Here is a 27,005-nt window from a genome sequence, read left to right as displayed (position 1 = left end):
CTCAAATTTATTTTTATTGAAGCCTCTTTGAGAAAGTAATTCTTTCCATTACAAATATTTCATAAATTACATCACACCAGTTCTCTAATGATGGGGTAACTGGTTTAAGCCATTTCTTAGTAATTGCTTTTCTAGCAGCTACTATACCCTATTTTTTATATTTACAGATGGTATTTAGTGGCCATATAGGCTTCAGTGTAGCTATAGGAAGTAAATGATTAACCAACTGGAAAAGCCCTTTTTTCCTGTCAATAGTTAATTAGTTTTGCCTCAGAAGTGATCAGTATTTCTCCTGATCTGCGTTGGTATTGGACATGATTATAGCTCAATACTGCCATGCAGACATTTTCAAATTGATTGAGAAATTCCCATAACACCTCAGTAGAAATGAGTCACACACACACTCTGTCTGTATTAACCTGTGCATGTGTATGTATGTGTGTGTGTGCAGAGATGAAACTGAGCTGAGCCCACAGCAGGCACCGCCTCCTCGGTGGATCCGCCCACCAATGAAGTCGCTCCTGAGGCGGGACGATGACTATCCGATGTGCTGCAACAGGTTGCACTGGTAGCAGAGAGGAGGGGGGGAGAAATATCCCGATGTGTTCAGTTCATTGAGTAACATCTTGTCATCCCAGCAGCACTGTACAGATAGAGCTGCTGCTGAAGATACAGGAGCTGAGGAGGAAGGATCATTATTACAGCATTTGGATCATCTTTTGCAGGTGCAGTAGAGTATTTACTCAGCTGCTGCTGCTGCTGCTTATCAACTGTACATTTACTTTAGTGGGATCAGGTGGGGGAAAGTACCTTTTTTTTTCGCTTTGAAAACATTTGGCTAAGCAGAGATGGACACCTGTGGCTTTGTGATTGGATTTGGCAGCAGGCTTTCTATAATAACCGAGCAAAAGCCTTTTGTTGTTGTTGCGCTTTTCCGGCGTGTTGTCAGAGTTGTAATTCTAGAATTCGGATGTCTGCTCGTGCGTAATTCTAGAATTGGATGTGACAGAGGATATGAGAGGTTCTTATAGCAGGTAAAGGGCTTCAAAGAGGATATGAGAGGTTCTTATAGCAGGTAAAGGGCTTCAAAGAGGATATGAGAGGTTATTATAGCAGGTAAGGGGCTTCAAATAGGATGGATTAGGAGGCAGGTGAGCTGGTTGTTGTTTACTCGTGGTCCTACTGGCTCGAGTAAACAAGCCCGGTGGTTTCGACGCGCACCGATACTAGCTGACCGGATAGGTGGGTGGGTGTGTTTGTGACGTAATTAATCCAGGAGGAGCAGACAGGTGCTCACAGGGGCTTACCCTGCTCCTCTGAAAATAAAGTAGCTTGATTTTACATATTGATGTGCATTTTTTTAAAGTGATAGAGCTTTTATTTAGTCAAGCTGTGTAAATAAACTGCCAAGAAAACACAATGCATGGCTTTGTGTTCGAGGCTATATAAACTCTAGGATAAACAGATAAGCCTCATGACACTGTATATATCCTTGGCAACCATTATAGTTTACAACTCGGCAGCTGTTTGGAAGGTGTTTAATCAATTTTCACTTTATTTTATATATTGATATGAATTTTTTAAAGTGATAGGCCTATTATTTATTTAGCTGTGTAAATAACCTGCCAAGAAACACACAATGCAGGCTCTGTGTTGGGTATATGTTCGAGGCTATATCAACTCTAGGATAAACAGATAAGCCTCATGATACTGTATATCCTTGGCAACCATTATAGTTTACAACTCAGCAGCTGTTTGGAAGGTGTTTAATCATTTTTCTCTTACATTTAAAAATAAATTGCTCCATAAATGTGTGCACACTTTCAAGCTCACCTTGAGGTGTTTTAGGTAAACAAACAAGTATTTCCATGTTGTTGCTATTTTATACAAGATGACCTGCAGCTATCTCTCTGACACAGATCATAATACTGGTAATAGTTTGCATAGTCTGGCTTTTTTGTTTTTACAGTAAAACAAATGCTAGGTATTGAAATCATATGTTTTTGGTCTCAAATAGAGCAGTGTGTTATCGTTTATTGACTTTTATTGGAATTGTATGGTGATATGTTCATTTAATGGGATTGTTTTACAAAATTCTGCTACCTGAATTATTTATTCCAAGCAAATACATATATTCTTAAAAGCTAACAAAATGTGTTCATTTAAGCTGCAGTGGGTAGAAATGGAGCAAATATGATTTTTAAAAAAGTTATTTTTATAAAACAGTCACTATATTCGGACAGTAGTGCACAAGACAGGTAATCTGAAAAAAAATTGCCTTATGTGACTCTGTGTCCTCCAGTGCTCTTAATGGCATCTGCAAGATTTCACATACCGGAGGAAAACAACCAATCAGAGCCGAGCTGGAGACTGTTGTGTCTGAGCCGACTGTCAATCACTCGCAAACTCTGATCAAACGGTTAAATTAGGCAGCACTGATCAAATATGAATCAATATTCTGTTACTGTAATGCCTATTTCCCATCTCAAATGTTTTCAGAAACATCTTGTAATGTACTGTTTGGCTGTAAAAATGAGAATGTTTGTGACCCGGCAGCCATGATGAGATCAGTTGAGGAAATATCTAGCACCGCCCAGCAGCCGGAGCACAGCCAATAGGAACGCTCTCTCTCTGAAATAACCTATGATTGGCCAAAGTCTTCCGTCACGGGTTCGATTTTTTAAAGCCTGAAAACAGAGCCATGAGGAGGTGCAGAAGTCTAGTTTTCTCTCAGAACACTTGAATTACAATATGCTGAAAGGTTATTATGGAATTTTTGCCAAGTGATGCCCAAAACCTTCTGCTTAGTGAAGCTTTAAGGTTTTGTTTTGTTTGTTTTGTCCAACCAACAGTCCAAATCCTAAAGATATTCAATGTATCATTGGATATAAAACAGAGAAAAGCAGGAAATGTTTATTTTTAGAAGCTGGAACCAGTGAAAGTTTTGCATTTTTACATCATAAATGATTTGAATGATTACATAAATTGTCAGAGTTGTCTCCAATTACATCTCTTGTTTATTGCTTAATCAACTAATCACACGATACAGGCCCACTGACATCGATTTCAACCAGTTCTACTATCAAAGTAGCTCGTCTTTTTGTTCAGATACCCAAGGGCAAGAGACAGTGTGGGCGAAAGTTGCAGATCAGACGTGTGGTCGGAGGCAGAGGAGGGCGCAGGAACAGGGCCAGAGGAAAATGAGCTGGGTGAGGAGGAGAAAAGGGAAGAGTGATGGCAGATCGGCCCGTTTGGTGACATTCCTCTCTGTCTCTGTTGACACGGCCATTCCTTGTGACAAGAGAGAGCACGAGAGGTGAACCCGTTGTCACTGAACAGTGTTCGGCTACTGGTTGCTGAAAAACCACTTGAAATCTGTATTTACCCAAAGAACATATTTACACCTGGGAGCTTTCTGTGTGATCAGCAGCTGAGGGCTGAGCACCTCGACAATAGACAAGCGTATCATCCCTTTTTCCAACATAGCCGAGGAGTAGCCCGTTCTTTAACCTTCAGATCGTTGTTTTGATGTCAACACCGTCTGCAAACCTGGTTGTTTGTTCTGATAGGACGGGGGAATTAATTTGTTTTGGCGTTGTATTTTTAGTCTGCAGTTTGTTGTCTTTTAATGAGTCTCTTCACTTTGTATTTACTGCCTATGTGGACAGTTTTCCACATGTGTAGGCTTTACAGTTGCCCTAGTTCTCAGTTTCCTCTTAATCTGTCCTTATTAATACAAATGCAAACCACGCGCAATGCCGAGTGTAAAGGGGAACGTCTGGAATCCCAAGAATGTTTTTTGGGAAAAGACAAAGGCTGACTTTGATTCACCAATCCAGCCTCAATGCCAGCCGAGACGCTTCGCGTTACACTATAACCAGCATCCAGTTAGAGTCGGTTACATTTTAATTCCTGTGAGAGTCTCATCTGTAGGTACGGACAAAGGAAACAGACTGGGGTTGAAGTACGATGGTGAGCTCTGTGAAAGAGAAAAGCAGCTTTTGCAGCGCAGCTTAAATACAAAGATGAATGTGTGAAGAGAAATAACACTTTCATGTGATCATGTGACAAAAGTGTTTTAACATGATTTCACATAACTTAGTACTTTCTTGCCACTGAAAAAAGCAGCGATGCTCATTAGATCAACTACCTGCTACCAGATGGGGAATGCACAGCAGGTTTGTGATGTCTGTGCATAACCCTTTCAGATGTGTGCGTTTGTGCACACACTGGAGCCAGCGTATGCGTCTGCAGAGCTCAAAGTAAACAGTCTACGCCTGAGTGAGTCCACTCTGAAGTCTGGTGACTGTGGAGACTCTGGCAAAGGCAGAGAGAGAGAGAGAGGAGGGGAGCCCATTCCTGACATAGCCCCCAGTGTTTAATGCTCCACGGAGCCTGGACAATAGGAGGAGTATTCACCTTCTCATAGTGTTCATCACCCGAGCAAATAAGGTGGACATGCTTAGCTTATACTACTAACATCGTAGCTGACTGGGTTGTTTAAATTTAGCCTATAAACCCAAAATTAATCTGCAAATATGTTGATTAATCGTTTCAGTCATGTTCTGGATCCAGCTTCTCAGATGTGAGGATTTGATGGTTTTGTTTGTTGTGTATGATATAACAGAATATCTTTTTGGTTAGATGCTAAGTGGATTTCGATGCACTCCCATATAGTTGGAGAACTCACAAGAGACAATAAAAAACAAACAAAAAGGAAAGCTCTACATTAGGGCTGTCAATCGATTCAAATATTTAATCACGATTAATCGCAAATTAACTGCACATTTTCTATCTGTTCAAAATGTACCTTAAAGGGAGATTTGTTAAGTATTTAATACTCTTATCAACATGGGAGTGGGCAAATATGCTTGATTAATGCAAAGGTATGTATTTATTTATGACTGGAAATCAATTAACAACACAAAACAATGACAAATGTTGTCCAGAAACCCTCACAGGTTTCATGTAGCATAAAGTATATGCTCCAATCATAACATGTCAAAACTCAAGCCCAACAGGCAACAACAGCTGTCAGTGTGTCAGTGTGCTGACTTGACTATGACTTGCCCCAAACTGCATGTGATTATCATAAAGTGGGCATGTCTGTAAAGGGGAGACTCGTGGGTACCCATAGAACCTATTTTCATTCACATATCTTGAAGTCAGAGGTCAAGGGACCCCTTTGAAAATGGCAATGCAAGTTTTTCCTCGCCAAAATTTAGCGTAAGTTTGGAACGTTATTTTGCCTCCTTTGTGACGAGCTAGTATGACATCGTTGGTACAAATGGATTCCTTAGGTTCCATTATTATCGCGTTAACTTTTACAGCCCTACTCAATATCGAAGCAACAGAGGCCAAGATATCCTGATTTTATAATCCCTAGTAAGGGTCAAGCTCCAAAAATGCTGGATCCTACATTTCCCATCATGCAACAAATAGCATAATTTTTGTTTGACCCTCCTTGTCTGGTAAATGCACACATCTTTCAAACGCCATGCTCAAGACATTATGCAACTTTTATCACGGGCTGAGTAGTACTCCTCATGACGAGTAAACTGACCTTCATGTGTAAAATCAGTGGAATGCCCCTTTAATACAATATTAAAGTCAGTAAAACACAGGTTCATTCGGTACTGTGGCCACCAGGAGTGCAAGCTAGCTGTTTGAATACATAAAAAAAATATCAAAAACCCATTCATTAATAATGATTGGATGACAACATCAACACAGTCACCATGACTATGTAAACTAGATAAAACGTATTGATTACTTCTGTGTGTTTGTGTCTCACACACACCCAGTCACACTCTCACTCTTCGTTTTCCCACACCCTCTGAAACCGACCTGTACACAGAGGTTTTTAGCGCCCCAGTGGCATATTTGTCATTCTGGTTGAGAAGGAATTAAACCTGTAGAGCAGCAAGAGAAAATGTCGGCTTCATCAAGGTTTAGCAGCAATCTGATACGATCGCAGAGGAAGAAGAAGTGACACATGCACGTTAAAAAGAAGCAGTTAGGGAGTAATTACTTTTTTGTAAAGCGTGGAAAAGCAAAAAAAGGCCTAAGGCGCATCTTAACAGTGCAACAGCTGAAACAAAGGTCTGAGAATTTAATCATCTGCAGGTCTGTATCGTGGAATAGACAGAAAAAAGGGGACTTTCATGTTCTCTCTTTCATAACTTGTTCCACTAATTCACCTGATTTGCATTTTCTTTCCCTCCCCGTCTGCCCAGGCTGCTCGCACAGAAACCAGGAAGTCAGCATGAGCACTCTGTCCACTGAAAAGAAGCCTCTTGTGGATTACGGCGTTCAGATCCGCTTCATCAAGGACCTCCACGACACAGGCGGAGGTTATACCGACAAATCCAAAGCAAGCAACAGTGCGACCCCTCCTTCCAATAAGTACGGGGTGGCCGTGCACGTTCAGGGAATCTCTGGACAGCCTTACGTGGTCCTGAAAGATGGCGAGAAAGGTGACTCTTACGGGGTTCAGCTGAACACTCCCAGCTCCGGCTCAGGGCCACCTTCACCGTTCACCAGCCTCCCCAAGAAAAATACAAAACCAGAGGAATTTGCAAACCCCTATAGCCCTGCTTCAAATACAGCACGCTCCAACGTATCTCCAGTAGATGATGAGGTCGGGGAGGTTTTTGGGAGCCCTCATAAGAGACCTCCAGGGGATGGACAAGCAGGAACACAAGGGGAGGAGGAGAGCGGAGCCGGCAGGAAAGCTGAACCTCGACTCAAAGCAGCGGCCAGTGAAGCAGAGAAAAACAGAGACAGGACTAGTAATGAGGAGTATAACGAAGCAGGCCTGAAACCTGTCAAATTAAACGGCGTGGGACCCAGAGGGGTCAAGCCGACTGGCTCTGGTTACACTGGCTCTTTGGGGAGACACAGCAGGAAAAAACAGAGCACTGAGTACTCTTCATCGTCATTCCCAAAACCCCCAGCGTCAATTAATGAGGAGCCCATCCCAGTGATCGACACCAACTCCCTGGCTCCCATCAACAAGCTCATCAGTAAGTTCAACAGCGGGACGCCGGCAGACAGCGGGACGCCGGCAGACAGCGCCCCACAGGCGAGAGGCCGCTCCGGAGCGAGGCAGCGGCTCAGGTTTGACGAGCGCAGGCGGTCGAGAAGCCTCGATGCTAGAAATAACGTCCAGCCTGAGGTCCCCTCACCGAGCTCTCCGACTCCCAATCCCTACGCTGCTCCTCCGTCTGCCTCCTCCAATTTGTTGGCGTCATCTTCCTCAGCGAGCAGCAGCCCTGTATCTGTTTCCAGGGTGACGGCACTCAAGGCCCCCAAGCCAAGCTTTAACTCACTAGGGAAGTTTGTCGCAAAGGACACCTATCCAGCTGTAGCCAAAAAGCCTGTAAGTACCAGCGATTGCGAGGTATTAAACGGTCTCTTTGTATTGTGTCTGTTTTCTCACCCTGCTAACTCTCTATTTAAAAGGAGATAACTCCGAGGAGCATGAGTCAAAGCAAAGGGGTCATCAATGGGGAGGAAGCTCAATCGAAGCAAGCTATTTACAACATCCTTAGAGATGGGTAAATAAACTACAAGCATGATATACTGAATGTCTAGAGTGTTTGTCCTTTTCCAATCTAATCCTCTGTTTCCTGATCAGCACCAGCGAGAGTGAGGGGTCCCTCAAAAGAAAGGCCGGCCTCGTCTATGAGACAACCGGCAGTTTTAAGGTACGACAAAACATTAAAGACCACATAGAGTAAATGTGAGCAATTTTACTCATTGATCAGTGAAAATAGCATCATTTTGTGTGAGAGCCATTCACATTTTGGCGTTGACCCCCTCACCCCTAGATGCCACCAGATCCTACATACTGCACCTTTAAAGTACAAGTTGCAAATAGTTGCTTTAAACGTATTAGTAGCATCATTTATTTATTTTTATTTTGCAGCCATCCAATTTAGATAGCTCCACACTTTACAAAAAGCTTGGCGAAACAATTGCATACATATATAAAACTAATAATACATAATCCAATTAGCTCTTGTGTTGTGTAGGTTCAGCATGTTGTCTGTGATGGGCGTCTTCTCAACAGAGCAGCTCTTATAATGAAGCTAACAGATGGTTGGCAGCCTGTCCTCTTTTCTGAGGATATGAAGTTTCTATTTCATTCACTTTGTCTCCAAGGATCCTCTTTTGGCAGGCCAAAAAAAATTTTAAAATGAAGGAGCATGCTGAGTATTCCTCTGTCAATTCCGTTGCCATCTTTGCCCCTTTGTGCTCCTGTCACACCTTATTAAAATAGATTGTGCCACAGTTTTTATGAGCACGAGCACCACTACTTCCTTTTTAATTTGCATCATTCTGCATAAATCTGCATGCAGAAGCTATTCCTTTGTGTCCTTAGCTCCTCATATTACATGCACTTGATTATGTATGACCCCTTGTTATGTACTTCTCAGTGTGTTTGTGATCGTGGCTGCCTCTGAATTGTTTGCCCCGTCTTGTCTCTTGGCAACGATGCACCTGCAGAGGAAAGCTGTTGAGGTCTCTGTGTGTGTGTGTTGAGCGCGCGGCCATTGAGAGGCATCAATAATTGAGTCGGACTGGAACCCTGCACCAGCTGGGGGTTGGCTTGCCGGATGGGGTCGGAGGGGTCTTGTTGTACAAAACCATCCATGTTCGTCGTTGCTGTAACCGTGCCGTCCACTTTAGTGGATTTATTGGCTGATTCCTCTTCCAGCAGACATCTCAGGCTCTTCAGAAGCGATAACAGCTACTGATCCACAGCCAGCATCAAACTGCAGTATGAAGGGGTTTACACTGTCTTGTTTTTTGCCGGAGGCTATTTTTTTCCTCCAGCTCTGCCTCAAAACCAAAACATTGCTTTTTGTCTGCATAAAGCCAAAACACAAGATCAGAGCAGGATCAATTGAGTGTGTGTCATAAAAGGATCATCCAAAGACTGCTTTGGATCATTTGTGATACAACTAGTGGCAGATAACTCTTTGAAATGTCTGATTTCAGAGAGTTATCTGCATTTAGAAGGATAAAACAAGGCAGTGTTCACATTCCCTCTGTACCACTAATGTCTGAGGCTCTTTCTAAGTGCTCGTGGTGTGTTTTGACTGGTCTAATGCAGCGTTGCCAGTTAATGTGTGTCAGTGGGAGAGTGATTAATGCACCGGCACCCTGTTTGTTCCCCCGGTAAATAGAGGATCAGATGCTGGTGTGTTGGGTTACTTTAGTCCAAGAAAGCATGTGTTTGTGTAGAGAATGAAAAATTGTTGTTTGTTCCAAATTACAAAGGACTAGAGCACTGGTGGTTCATCCCTTAAACGTGAAGCTATGTCTTCTTGTTTCCCCCCCCCATTTCAACCAAAGAGTGATTATTCCTTCTCAGGTAGTTTTATTTGAATAGATCGGGCATTCCTGGTTCCATAACTAAAAGTCCCATTTCAGTATCCCATAAATAATGTTTCACTGAAACTCTCCCGGTTGAATTATCAGTACAAAAGATCAGCTATTGCTTTAGAAAATATCTGGTTCTTTGATAAAAGTCTCGGTCTGTGTACATACAAATTTAAGGGAATAAGTTAACTACGACTCCCAGGGTGCATTTCAGCAAGAAAGATCCAATGATTGAGCTTAAAGTCACATCACAAATTAAACAAAGAAGCGTTTTGAATTCTTCTTCTCCGTAGCAAGGAAGGCCGAGGCTCAAAACTTATGGCCATAACATAATCCCATCTGGTTGCTACATTATCCAGGAGAATCCTGTGTTTCTACGTTAAGTTACAATGAGGCCCAAAGTGGTAAAATGATCCAGTAATTCATAAGAAAAAAAAAGCAGCGTAAAAAGAAAGTCTGAAAAAAATAACAGAAATGTTTTTTTTTCTATTCATGACCCCTAAGATTTGTCTAGCGACCCCTCTGTGGGTCCTGACCCCCATGTTGGGAACCACTGGACGAGAGGCTATCAAGACCAAATCATCTGTTATTTAAGATCAGACTTTTATTGAATTTCTTTTGCATTATGTATTCACACCATCCTCAAGTATTCCTGCTAAGACTGCAGGGCAGCTGCTTTATTGTAGATGATTAATACACATAAGGATACAGCTGACGCAATTCAATCAAAGCACTCAAAAGAACTTCTACATATTCTCAATTATGTTATCTTCTGTTAATTATCTCTTTGTGAGGAACTGAAAAGTCCCAGAACGGGATTATCTACAAACTGTCCTGCAGGGAACGAGAGGAAAATGAAACAAATCTGTACAAAACACATCTTCATAAACCATCGCTGATAAGTAAGGAATGGGAGGTTCCCCCGAGGAGCACAACCGTCCGTGATCCTCGCTTTGTCTCTCTTCTTCTGCTTCTTCTGCTTCTGCTTCTGTGTGTGCGTCCCTGTAATGAGTGTGTAGGAGGATAAGAGAGGTTTCATGGGCAGGCTGCGCTTCCACCTCCTTTTCAGTGACGAGCGGTGCAGCGGTGTGGGCGACGCCGCTCCGGCTCTGCTCCCCTGCAGCCTGTCAGAGAGAGTTGTTAATATGAGGAGATCGTTGGGAGGTTCTTTTTGACGATGTCTGAGCTCACTGGCAGGGCCTCTTCTCCTAAAGATTCTTTTTTGACTGTCAGAAACTAGGGCAAGGAATCCAAAGGCAGGGCTTCTTCTTCTTCTTTCAAAGTTTCAGATAATACAGGGAGCATTATGTAGTTGCAAGGTCGACATAGACACTCGGTTGTTTCCAGTCCTGCTCTCTGTGTGTTTGTGCTCTCTCTTTGTCCTCTTTCTCTCTGTCTCAATCTCAATCTCGCACACACTTTATCTCTGTTTGTGTGTTTGTATTGTATACAGAAGGGAGGATCTGATGGGAGCTTCAACAAGGGGAAACTCGAGGAGCTTCTGGAGCAACTCGATCGCTGCAAGAAAGACCTGCAGCAAGTTCATGATGAGTAAGGACCTGTGTGTGTGTCTGTGTGTGTGTGTGTTTGGTTTCGCATGTACAGTGTGTGCACTTAACAGCCCAACAAGAAGCTTCCAGATATTGTTCCTGGGGCTTTTTTTGTCACAGCATCATTTTACTCATTCATTGCCTGATTGATGGGCTTGTTTATGTGTTTGGCGTTGCAATATTGATAATGTGTTCGTGTGTGTGTGTGTGTAGACTGGCTGTGGAGCGCATGGCCAGAGAGGTGGCGGAGACTCGTCTGCGCCTACAGGAAGATCAGCTGGCTGAGCTTCAGGAGGAGCTGAGGAGGGTTTCAGACTCCGACTCACTGCAGACGGTGCGAGGAACACACTCACACAGAATAAAACATTACAGCACTCCCACTTGTCTGTCTATCTGACTTTCTTTGTCTTTCTTTCCCTCCGCAGGACGTGATGACCCTGCAGGCCGACCTGACCGAGGCTGCCATGCTGCGTCATCGCCAGGAGGAGATCTTACACCAGCGGGAGCGGGAGCTGACGGCGCTGAAGGGGGCGCTAAAGGAGGAGGTGGAGTGCCACGACACAGAGATGGAGACTCTGAGGGAGCAGTACAGCCAGGACATGGAGAACCTGAGGACAACCATGGAGCAGGTCACACAGGTGGAGGGAGCTCTCCTTTGCTTTTGGTGCACAGAGTCAATCACACAAAACTTTACTGTGTTGTAGCCCATAAGTTTTTCTAGGGTTTAAACTGTAGTGCAGAAGTAGTTCGTTGAATGTATAACAAAAAAAGGATTTAAGGCTGCACAGCATGGGGAAAATATGCAATATGTGATAACGCATATCACGATAATGTTGAGAATCGCGATAACGATATTACTTGCGATTAAATAAAGAGATATTAAAGTGCATTCAGTATGCTGCTAAAATACAACAAATTGTTTGTTGAATTAAAAAAACAAAAAAGAAAATTATTTCCAGCATTCTGTTATTAACAAATTGAACTGAAGATAAAAAAGCACCAATAAAAAAAGTGATAACATAACATTATAAAGGGCAGTTTTCAACTGATACTCTCTTTCAACTAACTCAAAAAATCCCAGAGTGCAAGATCGTAGTCTTTCACGATGTCTTTATCACACACAAGTTGACATTGCAATGACGATATAAAAAATGATATATTGTTCAGCCCTAAGAGTTTTTTTTTTAAATGGATTCATATGCAGTTGTCAGTATTTGAGAGTTCAGGCTGAATTTATTAGCAAAAATGATTAAAAATGGAGAAGACGGAGATAAAAGGAATACAAATGTGCAGCTGAGACCCAAAAGAGGACACAAGAGACTCTGAAAACAGTTTCTTCCAATATCGAGCAAATGGTACACAACAAGAATATTAAAGGGGAACTACGCATTTTCAAAAATCATACATGTTATTCCTATGATCTAAGACAGTCCAAGAAATATTAGTAATCATGAACAATTCTCTCCCAAATCCAAAAACTAGAATACTAAAACTCAAACTTGTGATGTCATAGGGTATAAAGTCTGGAGCTGCTCCACAGACGATGAATGGGAGACTGATTTTATGGACCCATAAAATGTTTTTTTGTTTTTTTTATACGCAAACGAGTTTTATTCTATTGTAGTTTTCTCAGTTGTGACACAGAAAATGTTCCCATATACTCAGATCATTCCCCTGGGTACCCTTAGTGTCATCTACAACATCTCTCCCTATTCATTGTCTATGGAGCAGCTCCACACTTTATACCCAATGACATCACAAGTTTGAGTTTTAGCACTCTAGTTTTTGGATTTGGGAGAGTTGTTCATGTTTACCAATATTTTTTGGACTGTCTTAGACCAAATAGGCGTAGTTCCCCTTTAATTATTAAAAGTAAAAGAACATCTGTCACTTAATCTCTTATGAATGCTTCTGATATGTTCCTCTCAAGTACTACATGTGCTGTTACTTTTTGTTATAGGAAGAGTTTGTCCTGGTGTGTTTTTAAGCCCTGGAAAAACAAGATTCTAATCTAAATGGGAGTAACTGGTTCAATAAAACACCAAAAAAGTGTTGGTTTAGTAACTCTGATGTCACTGAACCAACACGAGGAATTCAATAAACTGAACAAGGAAAAGGCGAGACACCAATAAATACCACTTTAAAAGAACTGCTCAGCTGCAGCTCCGTTTTATGTGCGTCTTTAAGTCCGTTTCAGCAACTTTCTTGCACCCCAGAAAGTCTTATAGACAGGTGCTTCGGACCATAAACTGACTGTGAAGGAACGAAAGATTCTGCACCGTCACCTGCTTGTACTCCCAATGAAGAAAGTGAGCTTGAGTGATCGACAGTTTCTTTTTCAGCATTTATTCCTTTACAATAGGAGGTTTAATTTTGAGCTTTTGATATTTGTGTTCAACATAAACCTGCACTTGCACTCATTATATTGTTAGAGTGTCAAAGTCAGAGCCTGCAGATTAGAGAGCAATTAACCAGGGAGGGTTTATAACCTCTACAGTCGCAAAGCCAGCAAAACCAGTAATCCCAATGATTATTTCTCAGTTTACGATAACTGTAATTATTTTTTGTTTGTTGCATCATCATCTGCTAACCGATAGAAACATTCAGAACATTTTTTCTAATCAGAGCATCTCTTTGTGGAGATGTGTTGTGGAGAACAGTCAGGTTCTACCTGTCAGTTAGTTTGTGTGCATCCTGCATCCGTTATTAAGGCAATACTAAATTGCACTTTGATGTTGCATCTGCCCTATTATCCACTCAGGCTTTGTCTCGTCATTCTGTCTTATGTGTCAGTGTGCTGTCAGCGTTCAAACACTTGGGTCGGGGTATCTTGAGTTCAGGCTTAAGCCCAATGCGTGTGCAGACAGAGTTTGGAAAAGAGAATTCTGCTACTTGTGATTGCAATGCAAAACTTTCCCAGTTGAGTTTCTATTGTAGAGTTTCTGACTATTTTTGGAGCACCGTACGTGCTGTAGGATGTGGTGTAGAGGAAATTTGAAGCATATATGTATGTACAGGAATAGATCATTAGGCAGATTTTGGAGACGGTAACAGCGGTGTCAGGGAAAAAAGTATCACGCAGCTCGAGAGCAGGAAATAAGCAGACCGGCTGGCAGCTGCTTCTGATGTGGCGATTTTATTTGGCGAGTGGAGGATTAAAGTGGTTGGTTTGTGACGGCTGCTCTATCTTGTTGTAGAAGTCTTTTTTAGAGGTTGAAGACATGCTGATGAAGGAGATCTCAGATTTTTTGTTGTTCCCTTGTGCTGAACATTTGAAAAAGAACTACAAGATGTGATAGATTTGGATGCGTGAACTGCTTTAACGTGACACAATAATGAGAAAATGTAATGAGTAATAAATCAGCGTGACTCCCATTTGATATAATTATTTGTGTGTTGCAGTCCCAGGAGCAGATAGAAGAGGAGAGGGAGAGAGTGAACGCCTCCATGTTGACGCTGGAGGACGAGCTGGAGAGCTGCAGAGATCAGGGGGAGCAGTGGAAGACCCAGCTGGACGCCACCACGGAGGAGCTGCACAGCACCAAAGAAGAGTCAGTGTCTATAAGCCTCTCTAAACTGTCTTAATCAATTGTGAGCTTGAAATACACTTACTGTATCTTTTTCAGCATCTAACTTCAAAGGAATTAAAAAAAAAACAGCATTGCATAAGCATGAAGTAACGTTCAAAGACCATGAATATGTGGATGAATCAGTGTTCATTTTAAAGACCTCAGATAGAAGCTGATATTTCTAAGATCTCACGCTGAACCAAACTGATTATGGAGCCATAATGTTGCTTTGGATCCATAAAAAGTCAAAGACACACACAGCTACAGCAGCAAAGGCTCATATTCCCAGTTACTCTTTAGTCAAGCATCAAACACACTCATCATATTTTATACTTTTACAACCAGTTCAAAGGCGTTAAAATGCTCACTGAGAACTTAAGTTCTGTAAAATCTTTGTGGATATACTTTGGTTCGGCCTCCTCCTGAGTTATTTTTAATGCATGAACTCTCTCACTTGACTTTTCATTCAGCAGGAGCGGGACGCACGTCACCAGCAGTCGAATGTGAGAGAGAAAATCAATCTCACTGTGTTTGGTTTGAGTAGGTTTAGACTAGTTTCAAATCAGCAAATCTGACATTTGAGATATACGTTCCCTGAAATTCACTTGAATATGTCAGAGTGGATTTTGTGTCTGATGATTTTGATCATTAGATCGTTGAACAGTAACCCAGTGATAATAAACCCAATCACTCAATCAAACCAATCAACATTCAGAAATCTACCTAATTGATTTTGTCTTAATGAAGTTCTATTGATCAATCGTTGTTATATTGTTTTTTATGCAGTAGTTTTACCCCCTTGGTCTTTGTTTGTGCTGGTGTGTGCTTATGGCCTTGCAGTGTGTCGTGCAGTGTGTGTAGTTTATAGAGCTACTGTTTTCACTGTGTGTGTTCTTTAGCACAATATTTTATTGAATTGTCGAGAACAAAATGTAAAACAGAACACATAATTTCAGCAAAGATAGATACGATCAGATTACAAACCTAGATGTAAAAAATACAGACAAACAGAAAAAAAAGAGGAAAACTAGAGATGCCCCGATCATGGTTTTTTGGCCAATCCCGATTGTCGATGAGCCATATTGGTTATAGCAGCTGGTATACAAGGCTCCAGACTGGCTTTTTTAGCATCGTCCTGAAAAATAATTTCAGCCGTCCTGAAGTCAGTGTAAACTGTTAAAAATTTGAAATGTCATCCTTTTATTTATCCTTTTGTTATTGTCATCTATAGTGGTTATTTGCATAAAAACACACAATTCAAATGATTAGGAAATAAAAGATTGTATTTTTGCTTTGATTAAAAAAACATTATTGGCATCAGTAGTTTTAATGATGTGTTAGGAAGTTAAATAATTCCCTCTTTAATATCTATTTTATATTGCTGTGAAAACATCTCCTTCAAACTGGATTTATTCAAGTTTCTCACCAAAAACTTCATTTTACAAGATTTCATTTGAACGCATCATGATACCGTTACCTTCACCCAGTACTAATATTTGCTGAGTAGAGCTTGGCTGCCAGCATGGCATGTAGACATACATATTACATGGGAAGACATTATACAGCCGCCTCAGAGCTTTGATACATTACATGAATCAGCTGATGCAGAGCAGTAAAACACCCAGGAGAGAGCATTAGACATTCATGGGGGCACTGATAGGATGCCAGGCTACAGTGCAATGCCCCCCCTGCTCTCTGTGCCTGCTGTGCAATTTGCGAGGTAGTTTAGAAAAAGGCGCCCACAGCTCATCAAAAACCCTCTCATTCCCCTTCAAGACTGAGCTCATCGGCAAAACTTTAAAGATTTCTCCTTGCCACTGGTTAACAGTAGGAGGTCTGGGCTTAATCCACTGAAATGAAATGCATCTTCTCACTAATAGGAGAGGCTTGTTCAAAAGTTTTTTTTTACTGGATGCTCGTCAAAGAGAGAGAGCCCTTCACCTGCGAGAAATCAGCAGAAAGAAAACCAGGATTCATTAGTATTTCCTTATCAAAACTAGAGATTCTTTAACATCTGCTTTCTCTCCACAGGCTGCTGAAATCACATTTGGAGAAGGATGAATGTGAGTGCGAGCTCAGGTATGTTCAGGACTCGCTGCTCGCCGCGAAGAAACAAACGCCTGCATCTGATGATAACCATTCTTTAGCAGAGGTATTTCACATGTCAGTCAGATTATGTGTGGGCTCATCTCCTCTGTTTTACAGTACCATTAGTAGGGTTTCCCTGTAGCTGAGGCTTCAATAATTTCATTCATTTTTCCTGCACACTTGCATGCCCCCATCACATTGTTATGCGCCCTGGCTCATTCCTCTCACTCACACACGCACATTATTCATCTCTGATTGCTTATCCCAAGGAGCTGCGGCGTTGCCATGATGATCTGAAGCGGGCTCGCGCCGATCTGGACAAACAAAAGGGCGAGTTAGACGAGAAGAGAGAGGCACTTCAAGGCCTGAGGAGAGAGAGCAGAGACAAAGAGGCCAAGCTTCTGTCTGAGATCAGCCAGCTGAAGGAGCAGTCGCAGAAAGACAAGGTCGAGCTGGAAAGGGCGGTCGAGAAGGCGAAGGAGGTGAAGCAGTCTATAGATAAGAAGTGATTTTTGATGATATAATGGATTTAATGTATGAAACAAACAAGGGAGTAGAGCTTTCATTGAGACAAATGTCATAATTTTAAAAGGAAAGTTCATGCACATTATGTAAATTCTGCATGTTTCTCTCTGCAGTCACCAGTCGGGTCTTTAGGAAAGACTGTGGTGGACCACGGCGCCAACCTGGAGCTCCAGGAGGCAAACACTCGTCTCAGGGAGAGGCTGTCCCGCATGGTACTGCACAAAAACAAAAAGAAGACACACAGCTGTACACACACACACACACACACATGCGTGCAAAATTATGTAAACCGACATACTGTACAAGAAGAAAAGAAATTGCCTCCCACGCAGGCTCTATTTTCAACCGAGACATGTGGAGTAAATGAAATCCAAAGAAAAAACTCAAACATATAAGCTCAGAAAATAATCCCTCCGAGATAAATTTGCACAAGATGCGCATTGTGCTCTGTGCACGTTGGAACAGAAACGTATTGTAGCTGCTTTAAGGGCTATAATCTTGTTACCTAGTCATACACAAATCAGTGTAGATGCAAAGCCAATACAAATCAACTTACGTTAAGGATACAGAGTAAGATTTTGGGCTGGAGTTTGTATGCAGTGATCAGGAAAATGCAGTACAGACTGTACCCAACTGTTTGAATAGTCTTAGAGCCCTTTTTTAGTTGCCTCTCTCCCTGTTTTAAATGCCATACAGGTATAAAAATAACACATTAAATGCCTTTTACTTACAGCATGATAGTGATAAAAACACAAATGAGTCCACAACATCAGTGTATTTTTTCTCCAGACGAGGCTCCACTCCAGCACGCCCCGGAGCCCAGGGGCCGAGGAGGCGTTGGAGGCTCTGGAGGATGAGAACCGCTCCCTGAAGACTCAGCTGGAGGAGGCCAAGAGAGGAGCCACCCGCCTGAGCAAGGAGAGGGACGAGCTGAGCCAGCGGCTGGAGGAGAGAGACCTGGAGAGGGAGGCGCTGAGGAGGGGCAAGATTGACCTAGAGGACCAGAAGAGGCTGCTGGACCGAGCCCTGGAGAAGATTAACAAAGAGGTGTTTATCAGGGTTAGGACAGTATCTCGGTTTACTGATGTAGAGATAGATATTGTCACTCACCGCTGTCTTTCTGCTTCCTCCGCCGTCAGATGGAGTCGATGATGGGAGATTCCCGTCAGTCGGTGGCCACCCTGCAGACACAGCTCGAAGACTACAGGGAGCGCTCAAGGAAGGACCTGCTGGAAGCCCAGCGCAACAGCAAGGACCGGCTGGCTGAGCTGCAGAGGGCTCAGAGCAACCTCAAGGCCCAGCAGGAGGAGGTGAGGACAAATGGGTTGAGAATGGAAAGGATGAAACCTCTGAAAAGTTTGAAATTGTGTTAGAATTTTCTTTCCCTTCCATTTTTGAGGTACTTATCCATAGTCAGTGTATTACCTACAGTAGATGACAGTCGGCACGCCCCCAGCTTGGAGAAGCAGACAGGAGTTACTGCACGATGAAGTACTGCTGTGGACTGGGCCGGCAGCACAACGTACTTTATCGTCCTGAAAAAAAGGCCCAAAAAAATGTGTATCAGTTTAAGTGTACGCTATTTTTAGAATATTTTCACCACTTTACCTTGCTGTCAGACAGCTATACAGTCCAACAGGGAACTGAAGCCACTGTATCAATCTATGCTCTCGCCAAAGCCACCAGACTCCATTGAAAAAAACAGTGATTTAACCTCGCAGAACACGGAAGTTTCTGGTCTACCGCTGCCTCAATTTGTTAGTTTGTTTGTGTTATTGTGTGACTTTGGTTAGTTCGAATTCACCAAAGTCACACAATAACAAAAACAAACTAAACGATCAAGCCATAGATAGACCAGCAACCTGCGTGTTCTGCTAGGTAAAATTTCAAGTTTTTTCAATGGAGTCTGGTGGCTTTGGCAAGAGCTTCAAAATACCTGAACTATCCGTATAAGGCTGGTGGGATTTTGAAGAATGCATGAAAATGTGATGACTTTGAGTAAAACTGTGGTGCCCTTCATCTTGCTTCTAGGTTTCCCGTCTGAAGAAGGAGCTGCTGGTGTGCAGCGAGGACAGAGACAGCGCCCAGTTGGAGAGAGACCTCCTCAACAACCGTCTCAAACACTTGGAGAGTGAAGTGGATTCAGAGAGGAGCTCCTACACCGACCGCAGCAGGGAGATCAGGGGCCTGGAGGTGAGGCTTTCGAGGTCAAAGGTCACAAACTGGGAAATCTAAAGTCGGGTGGGAGTAAATCAGGGATACGTTGATGTGTCAGCAAATGGAGTAAAAAGGTTGAGCTTTGAGTACAGGCAGATTTATCTGTTTATCTGTATGTGTTCACAGGATAAGATTAAGACTATGGAGATCGAACTGGATGAGGAGCGGAACAGCGTGGAGCTTCTGAACGACCGTATCACACGTAGCAGAGATCAGGTGCCACATAGAAACATTTGAATACACATGCAAATAAGCCAGAGGCATTTCTATGTAATCGTAAAACAGGTGTACTCACACACTGCCTCTTCTTTCTTTTCCTCCCGTCTCACTTCCTCCTCTCAGGTGGACCAGCTTCGCTCAGAGCTGATGCAGGAGCGTTCGGCGAGACACGACCTGGAAATGGACAAGAGCGCACTTGAGAGACAGGTACTGTTCATTCATTCAGTCCCCTGCACACGCACATAGACTCACAAAAAAATGCTAAATCAGTAGTTCATTCACCTCACTCTCCCACTCCGCTCCCAGTTGAAGGAGTTGAGGTCTCGCATGGCAGACATGGAGGGACAGACTCGTCCCGCACCTGGACTCGGCCTGCTGGAAAACAAAATTCAAGAGTTGGAGGAGAGACTACGCAGTGAAGAAAGGTACGGCTGAACACACATGACGGGTCAAAAAAGGAAACAAATATGAAGTCCTACTGGGGGAATATTTTAATGAGTCAAAGCAGTCAACCATCTATACAAAAAACACCTGGGAATTTTTGTGCCATAACATACCCAGTAAAAATGAAAGATAATTGTGTCATAGTATTGCAGTGTTCTTTTATTGTGTGAATTTCTCCATCCATACAGGGAGAAGTCCAGCATCCAGGCCTCCCAGAGACGAATGGAGAGGAAACTGAAAGAGCTAAACGCCACGTTAGACCTTGAGAGGATCCAGCATGTTGAGCAGAGAGATCAGGTAATTATCAATATTTGCATGATGCAAATTATCTTTAGTGTTTGTTTTAGTGTTTGCTGGTTAAACACTAAATGCTGACGCTCAAACCGGATCTAAACAATTAAAGGATATAGATTGACCCACTTTCTTGCCGAGAGTTGGATGAGAACATTGTGTCTCCGTGTTGAACAAGAGATGTAGAGATGGATTTTTATTTTTTAAAAATGAGACATAATTAAAGTTACAATCTCAAAGATCTCCGTTTCGTTTTCTCTGGCGGCACCTATTGTGATAAGCGGTAACTGCAGGTGTGTTTTTGGATCTCACTTCCCAAGAAGTGAGTGACATCCAAACGGTGGCGGGAATTCCCGAGACTGTCGCCACTGACACCCAGTTTATAATACTGCAAATGCAAGGGCTTTCATCAGTGGGCCATAGGCTCAATCACCATTGTGTTACCTTATTCGGCAATTGATAGATACTTGAAGGGATAGTTTGGGTGTTTTGAAGTGGGGTTGTACGAGGTATATAGTCAGTCTATCAACTACATTAAATGACGGACGGCACGCCCCCAGTTTGGAGAAGCAGACGGGAGAACCAGCAAGGGAGCAAAGCAATGTACTGATGTGGACGGGGCAGGTTTACCTTGCTGTCAGACAGCTATACAGTCTATGGTTCTGACGGGGAACTGAAGCCGTTATCTATGCTCTCCATTGGAAAAAGAACAGTTTACCTTGCAGAACACGGGAGTTGCTGGTCTACCGCTGCCTCGATCAGTTAGTTTGTTTGTGTTATTGTGTGACTTTGGTTAGTTCGGATTCACCAAAGTCACACAATAACACAAACAAACTAACTGACTGAGGCAGCGGTAGATCAGCAACCTGCGTGTTCTGCGAGGTAAAATTACAGGTTTTTTCAATGGAGTCTGGCTGCTTTGGTGAGAGCATAGATGGATACAAATGGCTTCGGTTCCCCGTCGGAAAGGGCTGTCTGACAGCAAGGTTAAGTGGTGAAAATATTCTAAATATAGCATTCACTTCAGCTAATATAGATTTTTTTAAGGCGGGCCTTTCTTTTAGGTGGCTAAAATACGTTTTGCTGCTGGCCCCGTCTACAGCAATACATTGTTTTGATTCAGTGCAATAACTCTTGTCTGCTTCTCCAAACTGGGGGCGTGCCGACCATCACCTACTGCACTATGGAAAAGTACCTCATACAACCCCACTTCAAAACACCCAAACTATCCTTTTAACAGACATTTATTTAAATAAAAATCTTTAAGATTATTACTTTAAGCGCTAGAGGGGTTAAATACTTTCCTGTGGTTGTCTCAAGTTTCCTGACTCTGTTTGTACTTCTTTACCGGTTTTAATTATGTAGTAAGAATTATCGATGGATACTGTTTGACCTACGCCTGCTGTTTAATCATTAACGCAGTTCAAACAGTGCTTAATTGCTTCTTTAACAAAAGACTAATCTCATCTTTACTCCTCCTGACCCACACCCAACCTCACTCGGTCACCAGGACGAGCCCTGACCTCCCTCCCCCTCTCATCTTCCTGCCGCCTCAGCCCTTTTTTCATAGGCATAGCTGCTTCCTTATAAACTCACACACCTGTCAAACCTCCTCACCTCCTTCCCCTCATGGCTCTTCACCTGTGACCTCCTCTGATCCCTCCCTCTAACTCCCTTGCCTCTCCCTCTCTCTCTCCGTCCCCAGCTGTCTCTGCGCGTGAAGGCCTTGAAGCGACAGGTGGACGAGAGCGAGGGAGAGGTGGAGCGCTTGGAAGGAGTCCGCCGGAAGGTTCTCAGAGACCTGGAGGAGCAGCAGGAGCTCCAGGAGGCACTGCACGCCAAAGTCACAGCCCTGGAGACTGAAGCAAAGTAAGTTATTGTCACATGGAATAAATATTTACTGGTCCTCATGCAATGGAAGAAGACTTCCTTAACTTAACTTCATGCGTCGTCTTTACACTAGGTGGCACTCTGTAGTAACTAGCTGGACACATGCCTGTGTTCACTGAGCTGCAGCTGTGTGAAGGTAGAAGAAACTGAGTTTCTGTTGTTTGTTTTATCTCAGGCGGAAGTCACAGCACACACACCGTGCATCTCTGGGCCCCACTTTGAGCTCTGAGGATGAGGACGGTTTCTATGACGGCAACCTCACCTCCATCCTGAACGAAGGCCACCTGCAGACCTCCAACTGCTAGAGGAAGACAAATAAAAAGACCTATAAAAAGTTTATTTTTTTCCTCCAGTGAGATTTGATCAGAGAGAGAGAGAGAGACTCAGGGGCATCAGGGACCCGATGGTTGCGAAGAACTCTGTTGCCATGCACTACAAACTTGCCTTGCAGTTGTTCCTCGGTTTTATTTTTAGTACAGCAGTCCAACAGAGACAGGTTGTCAGGATAATTAGATTGCATTTTTTTGAGCCTTCAGCCGTGATTATGATTGCTTCACTGCTGTCATGTTTTATCTGTCTCGAGATCTTCTATCATGTCGAGGAGAAGAATTACAGTTACACTTCGAAATACACGGTTTTATTTCACGTACTGAATCTTTTCAAAAAAGGCTCTTTGCTGTGTGTTGACTGTATTTACTGTGGTAGCGCATTACTGTGGCATGGTTTATGTTCAGAGGTCATACTTCCAAATTCAAACCACTTTTAAACCAAAAAATACCTTTTATAAGACATATTTTTTCTTATATCTGTGTTTGCTTGCGCATGATAAGTTACATCTGTCAGTGTTGTTAGCAGCTCATAGTGTTTCTTTGTGTATTAAAAGTGATATTATGGGGTTTTTTTACCTTTTGAATGTGACAATGACCATTTAAACTGAGCCTATATTTTTACACTGTATTAGCCGTTACTCAAGACAATCAAATTATACGTATAGTAGCACTCAGAGATGAATCCTCTCCCTATAAACTTTTCTACTTGCTGATGTGGTTTAATATAAGCTTGATTCATGTGCATGTTTTCACTCAAATGCCTTAAAAAGTAGCTTCATATCTTTATTTTTCTGTTGTCTCCGCATGTGTTCTGTTTATACGCTGCTGCTGCTGTAATAGTTTTAATCCATAGGCTTGCCTGTACTTGTGTCACCTTTACATTCCTATTGAAACAATCATCAGCTGAGATTTGGAAGTGTTCCACATTTCTCTCGGTTGCACCTGGCTGTGAATGTTGATTGTAATCTCCTAATGACATTTTTGGTGTCATGACACATCTCAATTTGTATCGGGGGAATTACACGCAACGTTGCTATTAAATGTAGAATATGTTTATTAAGCTGCTGGTTACAAATTTGACAGATATTTTAAGTAAATTTTGGACCGTGTGTATAATAAAAAGAGGTATATTGTATATTTCTTATCCGGTTTTCTTGATTTCTGATCTCATAATATTAGTACTATGCAATATCCTTTTTTAAAGAACATACACTCCTAATTAGCTTTCATTGTAAGTGACGGGAGAAAATCCCCAGTCCTTGTTTTGTGAAAAAATGCATTCAAAACTCCCAAAGTTACTGTCTTTTTAGTACAAACGCTCCTCTTTTTGTTACTATCCTTCTACTGTAGTTCAACGGACTGACCGGGGAAACAAAAGGAGGGAATTTTGAAAAAATATCCACATAACTGGTAAACAGGAAGAATGATAACCGCAAAAAAACTCTTCCAATGGACATGTGGGCACTTGATTTTTGTTTGAATAAATATTTGAAAAATTGTGAACTTATCCTTTAGCCCTTACGCCACGGGGGCGCCCCATTATTCAAATTTATATATCACAGTAATATTACGTTTACATTGAATGTCCGTCCCATTCTTGTGAGCGTGGTATCTCAGGAATGTCTTCGAAATTTCTTCAAATTTGGCAGAACGATCCACTTGGACTCGAGGATGAACTGATTAGATTTTAGTGGTCAAAGGTCAAGGTCGCTGTGACCTCACAAAACACATTTTTGGCCATAACTCAAGGATTCATCTGCTAATTATGACAATTTCACACAAATGAAAAACAGGATAAAATGATGAAGTGATGATAGACATGGATGTAAACTGCAACTTGACTGGTTGGCGTAGGCGTACAACCGCAAGGCGGTAATTCTAGTTTGATGTCTAATCCAATAAGAATGGCAGCAGCATGAGCCATCACATGCCATGGGTGCGGCCATTGCATCAAACCCGCCTGCTTTGTGGACGTGTTTCTGATGGAGGTGTGTCAGTTAGCGGCAGGCCTGAACCCGGTAACAATTATTTCACCTCTCAACCTCGCTTCACTCCGTTAAACCTGCACACCTCTGTGTGTCCAAACAGGAAAAAGACGATCAACCAGACTGAAGATTTTCCACTTTAAATACCCCACCATACGAGTTTTCCTCGTAATAACAAAGCCACAAGATAAATACTAAGTCTATACATCTATGACTAAGAAACAAGGTTTTAGGAAACTGGAACTTTGTATTTACAACAGAAACCAGTTTAAAATACTAATAAACCTGAGGCAAGTTCACACGGTACAGGGATACAGAGAATACAGAGAATACAAGATCAAGGCCGGCTTCTGTCCTGCTGCTCTGTCTATGCTGCAGCTTTCTTACCACTGCACTTCAGTCGCCTGATGGTTTACTGTCAAAAGGAATACATACATACATACATAAAGTACATACATACATACATTGTCAGGCGATGTGGCATTATGGTTTATATAGTATTATCTGGAGACAAATAAAACAAATATAACTGAGCCAGATTTAAACAAGATGAGCTAGTAAAACTGAATTCATACTGTGTATTTTACCTGTAAATACTGTATATTTAGTGTTACTTTCATCTTATTGCATCACAATACAACCCTGATAGACCTTTTGGTCATTTGCTCATTATAGTCACTTCCTATACTGAGCATAAGACTATCCAAATGACTGAAAGCGCAGCCTCAAGCGGTCCTTAAGTCACAAACTGACACATGACAAGAACAAGTCAGATGTTACTATCTATCCAAGATGTTAAACTGGAGGGGATTATTATTTCATATGAGACTCTTTCCCCGAAAAACAACAACTTGACATTAAAATTGAGTGTTATGAAGATTTTTGTATATTCAAATAAAATGTCTGGCCTCAGTATTCTTAGCTACTTGTCTCAGTAACAAGTCGGCTGCACGTTCTTTTAGCTCTGGCTGACTTCCCCCCTTAGAAACACACACAGTCTGTAATCCTTAACTGGTTTACTGTAATTACTGAAGGCATCAAGCTGTAATCATGACTCCACCTCATCCAACCTTCCTGTCTTTATCCTCAGCTCATCTTCTCTCCTCTGTCTTTTTTACAGGGTTGGGACTTTCCTTTCCTTAAAATGTTTGTTCTGTTTCCTTTTCTAAAATACTATAATATTCAATGACATGTCCATGGATATGCTTTCAATGTGATGCCTGTAAATTTCCATCTATCAGGGACACAAAGTGTCTAATTAGATCCACATGTGTAGTTAAGTGCAGGCAATCAATGATGGAGCTTTTCTGTATGCACATCATATAATTAGCTGCATTTGTAGTGGTATGAAGATACATGCATGATGCGTGAGAAAGAGAGATTTTACAACTTGGCTGATCAGGACTGTTCATGCTGCAGTGTTAAATTACATATGACGTTGCTGTCATGCTACTCTACACCAGTTCTAACATGCACACATATAAACTTAGATTGCACCTTTAAACAGTATACAAAGGTGTCTACTTATCTAACAAAGGCCAAACAACTGATCTATAAAAGTAGTGCATGTTTACTTTGGGCTGGGCTTTTCTAAATGAGCTGCCTTTTGAGTTTGTGTCATTCTTCCCAGTAGTCTATTTAACTCAATAGGTGCCTCACACAAAGCAGAGGTGCTATATTTACAGCAGGTTATTGAATTTCAGTGATGTGTACAAAGTTAAAACCTTTGTTTGGGTGTCGCGGAAAACAAAGAATAATGGGCGTTATGTCTGAAACCAAGATACAAAACATAATTACATGATGTCAAACAGCGGAAGAACGTAAAATGATAAAGTATGGTTTAAACAGATTTGAGGATTAAAGTTTGTTCTTTCTTTCATTTCATTTTATGCCACACCTGCCTAAAACTATAAAGCAAGTAACAACAGGAAACAGTCTGTCGTCACTGAAGTTGAACCGACATGTTAGGAAGTGTCTTTAGCAGCTTTTTATATGAATCTATGCTCATAACAGATTGATGGATTACTGTTGATTCAGTCTGATAAATATAATCAACAAACTTTGTAAAAGTATTACATAATCCCTCTACCAAAACTCTATTTAGTGCACTACTTCTTACTTACTAGTTTGATCCATTATTCAACAAACATCAAAATGTTCTCTCACTGTCACTGCAGCGTTGTCAAAAGCTGAAAGTAGGACGCTCTCTCTGGGCTGATGTGTCACACGTCATGCCACGAAAAAGTTTCAAGCCGTATGCCAACAGAGGTAAATGAGTACAGCCATAAGGCCCAACAGGAAAATAAGCAAGTGTAAGTGGCAACAGAGCCACCGGACATGTGACCAGACTTTTATTGAACAGGACTACATCCTATTTGCAGGTCTGGCACAGAATTAGCTGCAGAGCATGAAGCAGATCACAGTTACTGCAGGTTCCTGACAGAGATGTTGCTGGAAAGTTGGGAAGAGGTTGAACAAAATTTGATTTGAAACAAGGCAGATGAAGAG

The 27,005-nt window shown here is 42.1% G+C and overlaps 1 protein-coding gene and 1 long non-coding RNA gene across 5 annotated transcripts; one reads left to right on the top strand and one right to left on the bottom strand.

Moving 5' to 3' along the window:
• Window positions 1-392: 392 nt before the first annotated feature.
• On the bottom strand, window positions 393-998 carry LOC119503616. The gene is made up of 2 exons (XR_005210357.1): window positions 811-998; window positions 393-678 (listed from the first exon to the last, which is right to left on the bottom strand). It is a non-coding gene; the product is annotated as an uncharacterized LOC119503616 (long non-coding RNA).
• On the top strand, window positions 591-23,647 carry cgnb (cingulin b). Of its 4 annotated transcripts, none has more exons than XM_037795473.1 (21): window positions 591-725; window positions 6,237-7,381; window positions 7,465-7,559; window positions 7,640-7,709; window positions 10,844-10,941; window positions 11,154-11,274; window positions 11,366-11,578; window positions 14,343-14,491; window positions 14,983-15,012; window positions 16,541-16,661; window positions 16,867-17,079; window positions 17,236-17,334; window positions 17,912-18,169; window positions 18,262-18,432; window positions 19,154-19,315; window positions 19,466-19,555; window positions 19,682-19,765; window positions 19,865-19,983; window positions 20,191-20,299; window positions 21,999-22,162; window positions 22,359-23,647. In XM_037795473.1, the coding sequence occupies exons 2-21, from the start codon at window positions 6,266-6,268 to the stop codon at window positions 22,486-22,488; spliced, it is 3,612 nt and encodes a 1,203-aa protein (XP_037651401.1). In that variant the 5' UTR covers window positions 591-725; window positions 6,237-6,265; the 3' UTR covers window positions 22,489-23,647. The 4 variants fall into 4 exon arrangements, with proteins under 4 accessions (XP_037651401.1, XP_037651404.1, XP_037651405.1 ...); XM_037795474.1 differs by lacking the exon at window positions 591-725 and adding an exon at window positions 1,148-1,242; XM_037795476.1 differs by lacking the exon at window positions 14,983-15,012.
• The last annotated feature ends 3,358 nt before the right edge of the window (window positions 23,648-27,005 follow it).

Source organism: Sebastes umbrosus, chromosome 15, assembly GCF_015220745.1.
Source record: "Sebastes umbrosus isolate fSebUmb1 chromosome 15, fSebUmb1.pri, whole genome shotgun sequence".
NCBI classification, from domain to species: Eukaryota; Metazoa; Chordata; class Actinopteri; order Perciformes; family Sebastidae; genus Sebastes; species Sebastes umbrosus.
Note: the sequence above shows the minus strand (reverse complement) of the source record. Positions and strands in the feature narration are given on the sequence as shown.

What these genes read in the sequence shown, in the direction of transcription:
- cgnb (XM_037795473.1), top strand. Translation starts at nt 6,266, where the DNA reads ATGAGCACTCTGTCCACTGAAAAGAAGCCTCTTGTGGATTACGGCGTT. An exon ending in ACTCCGACTCACTGCAGACG is followed by an intron (nt 11,275 to 11,365) that starts GTGCGAGGAACA and finishes TTCCCTCCGCAG; the next exon opens with GACGTGATGACCCTGCAGGC. An exon ending in CCATGGAGCAGGTCACACAG is followed by an intron (nt 11,579 to 14,342) that starts GTGGAGGGAGCT and finishes TGTGTGTTGCAG; the next exon opens with TCCCAGGAGCAGATAGAAGA.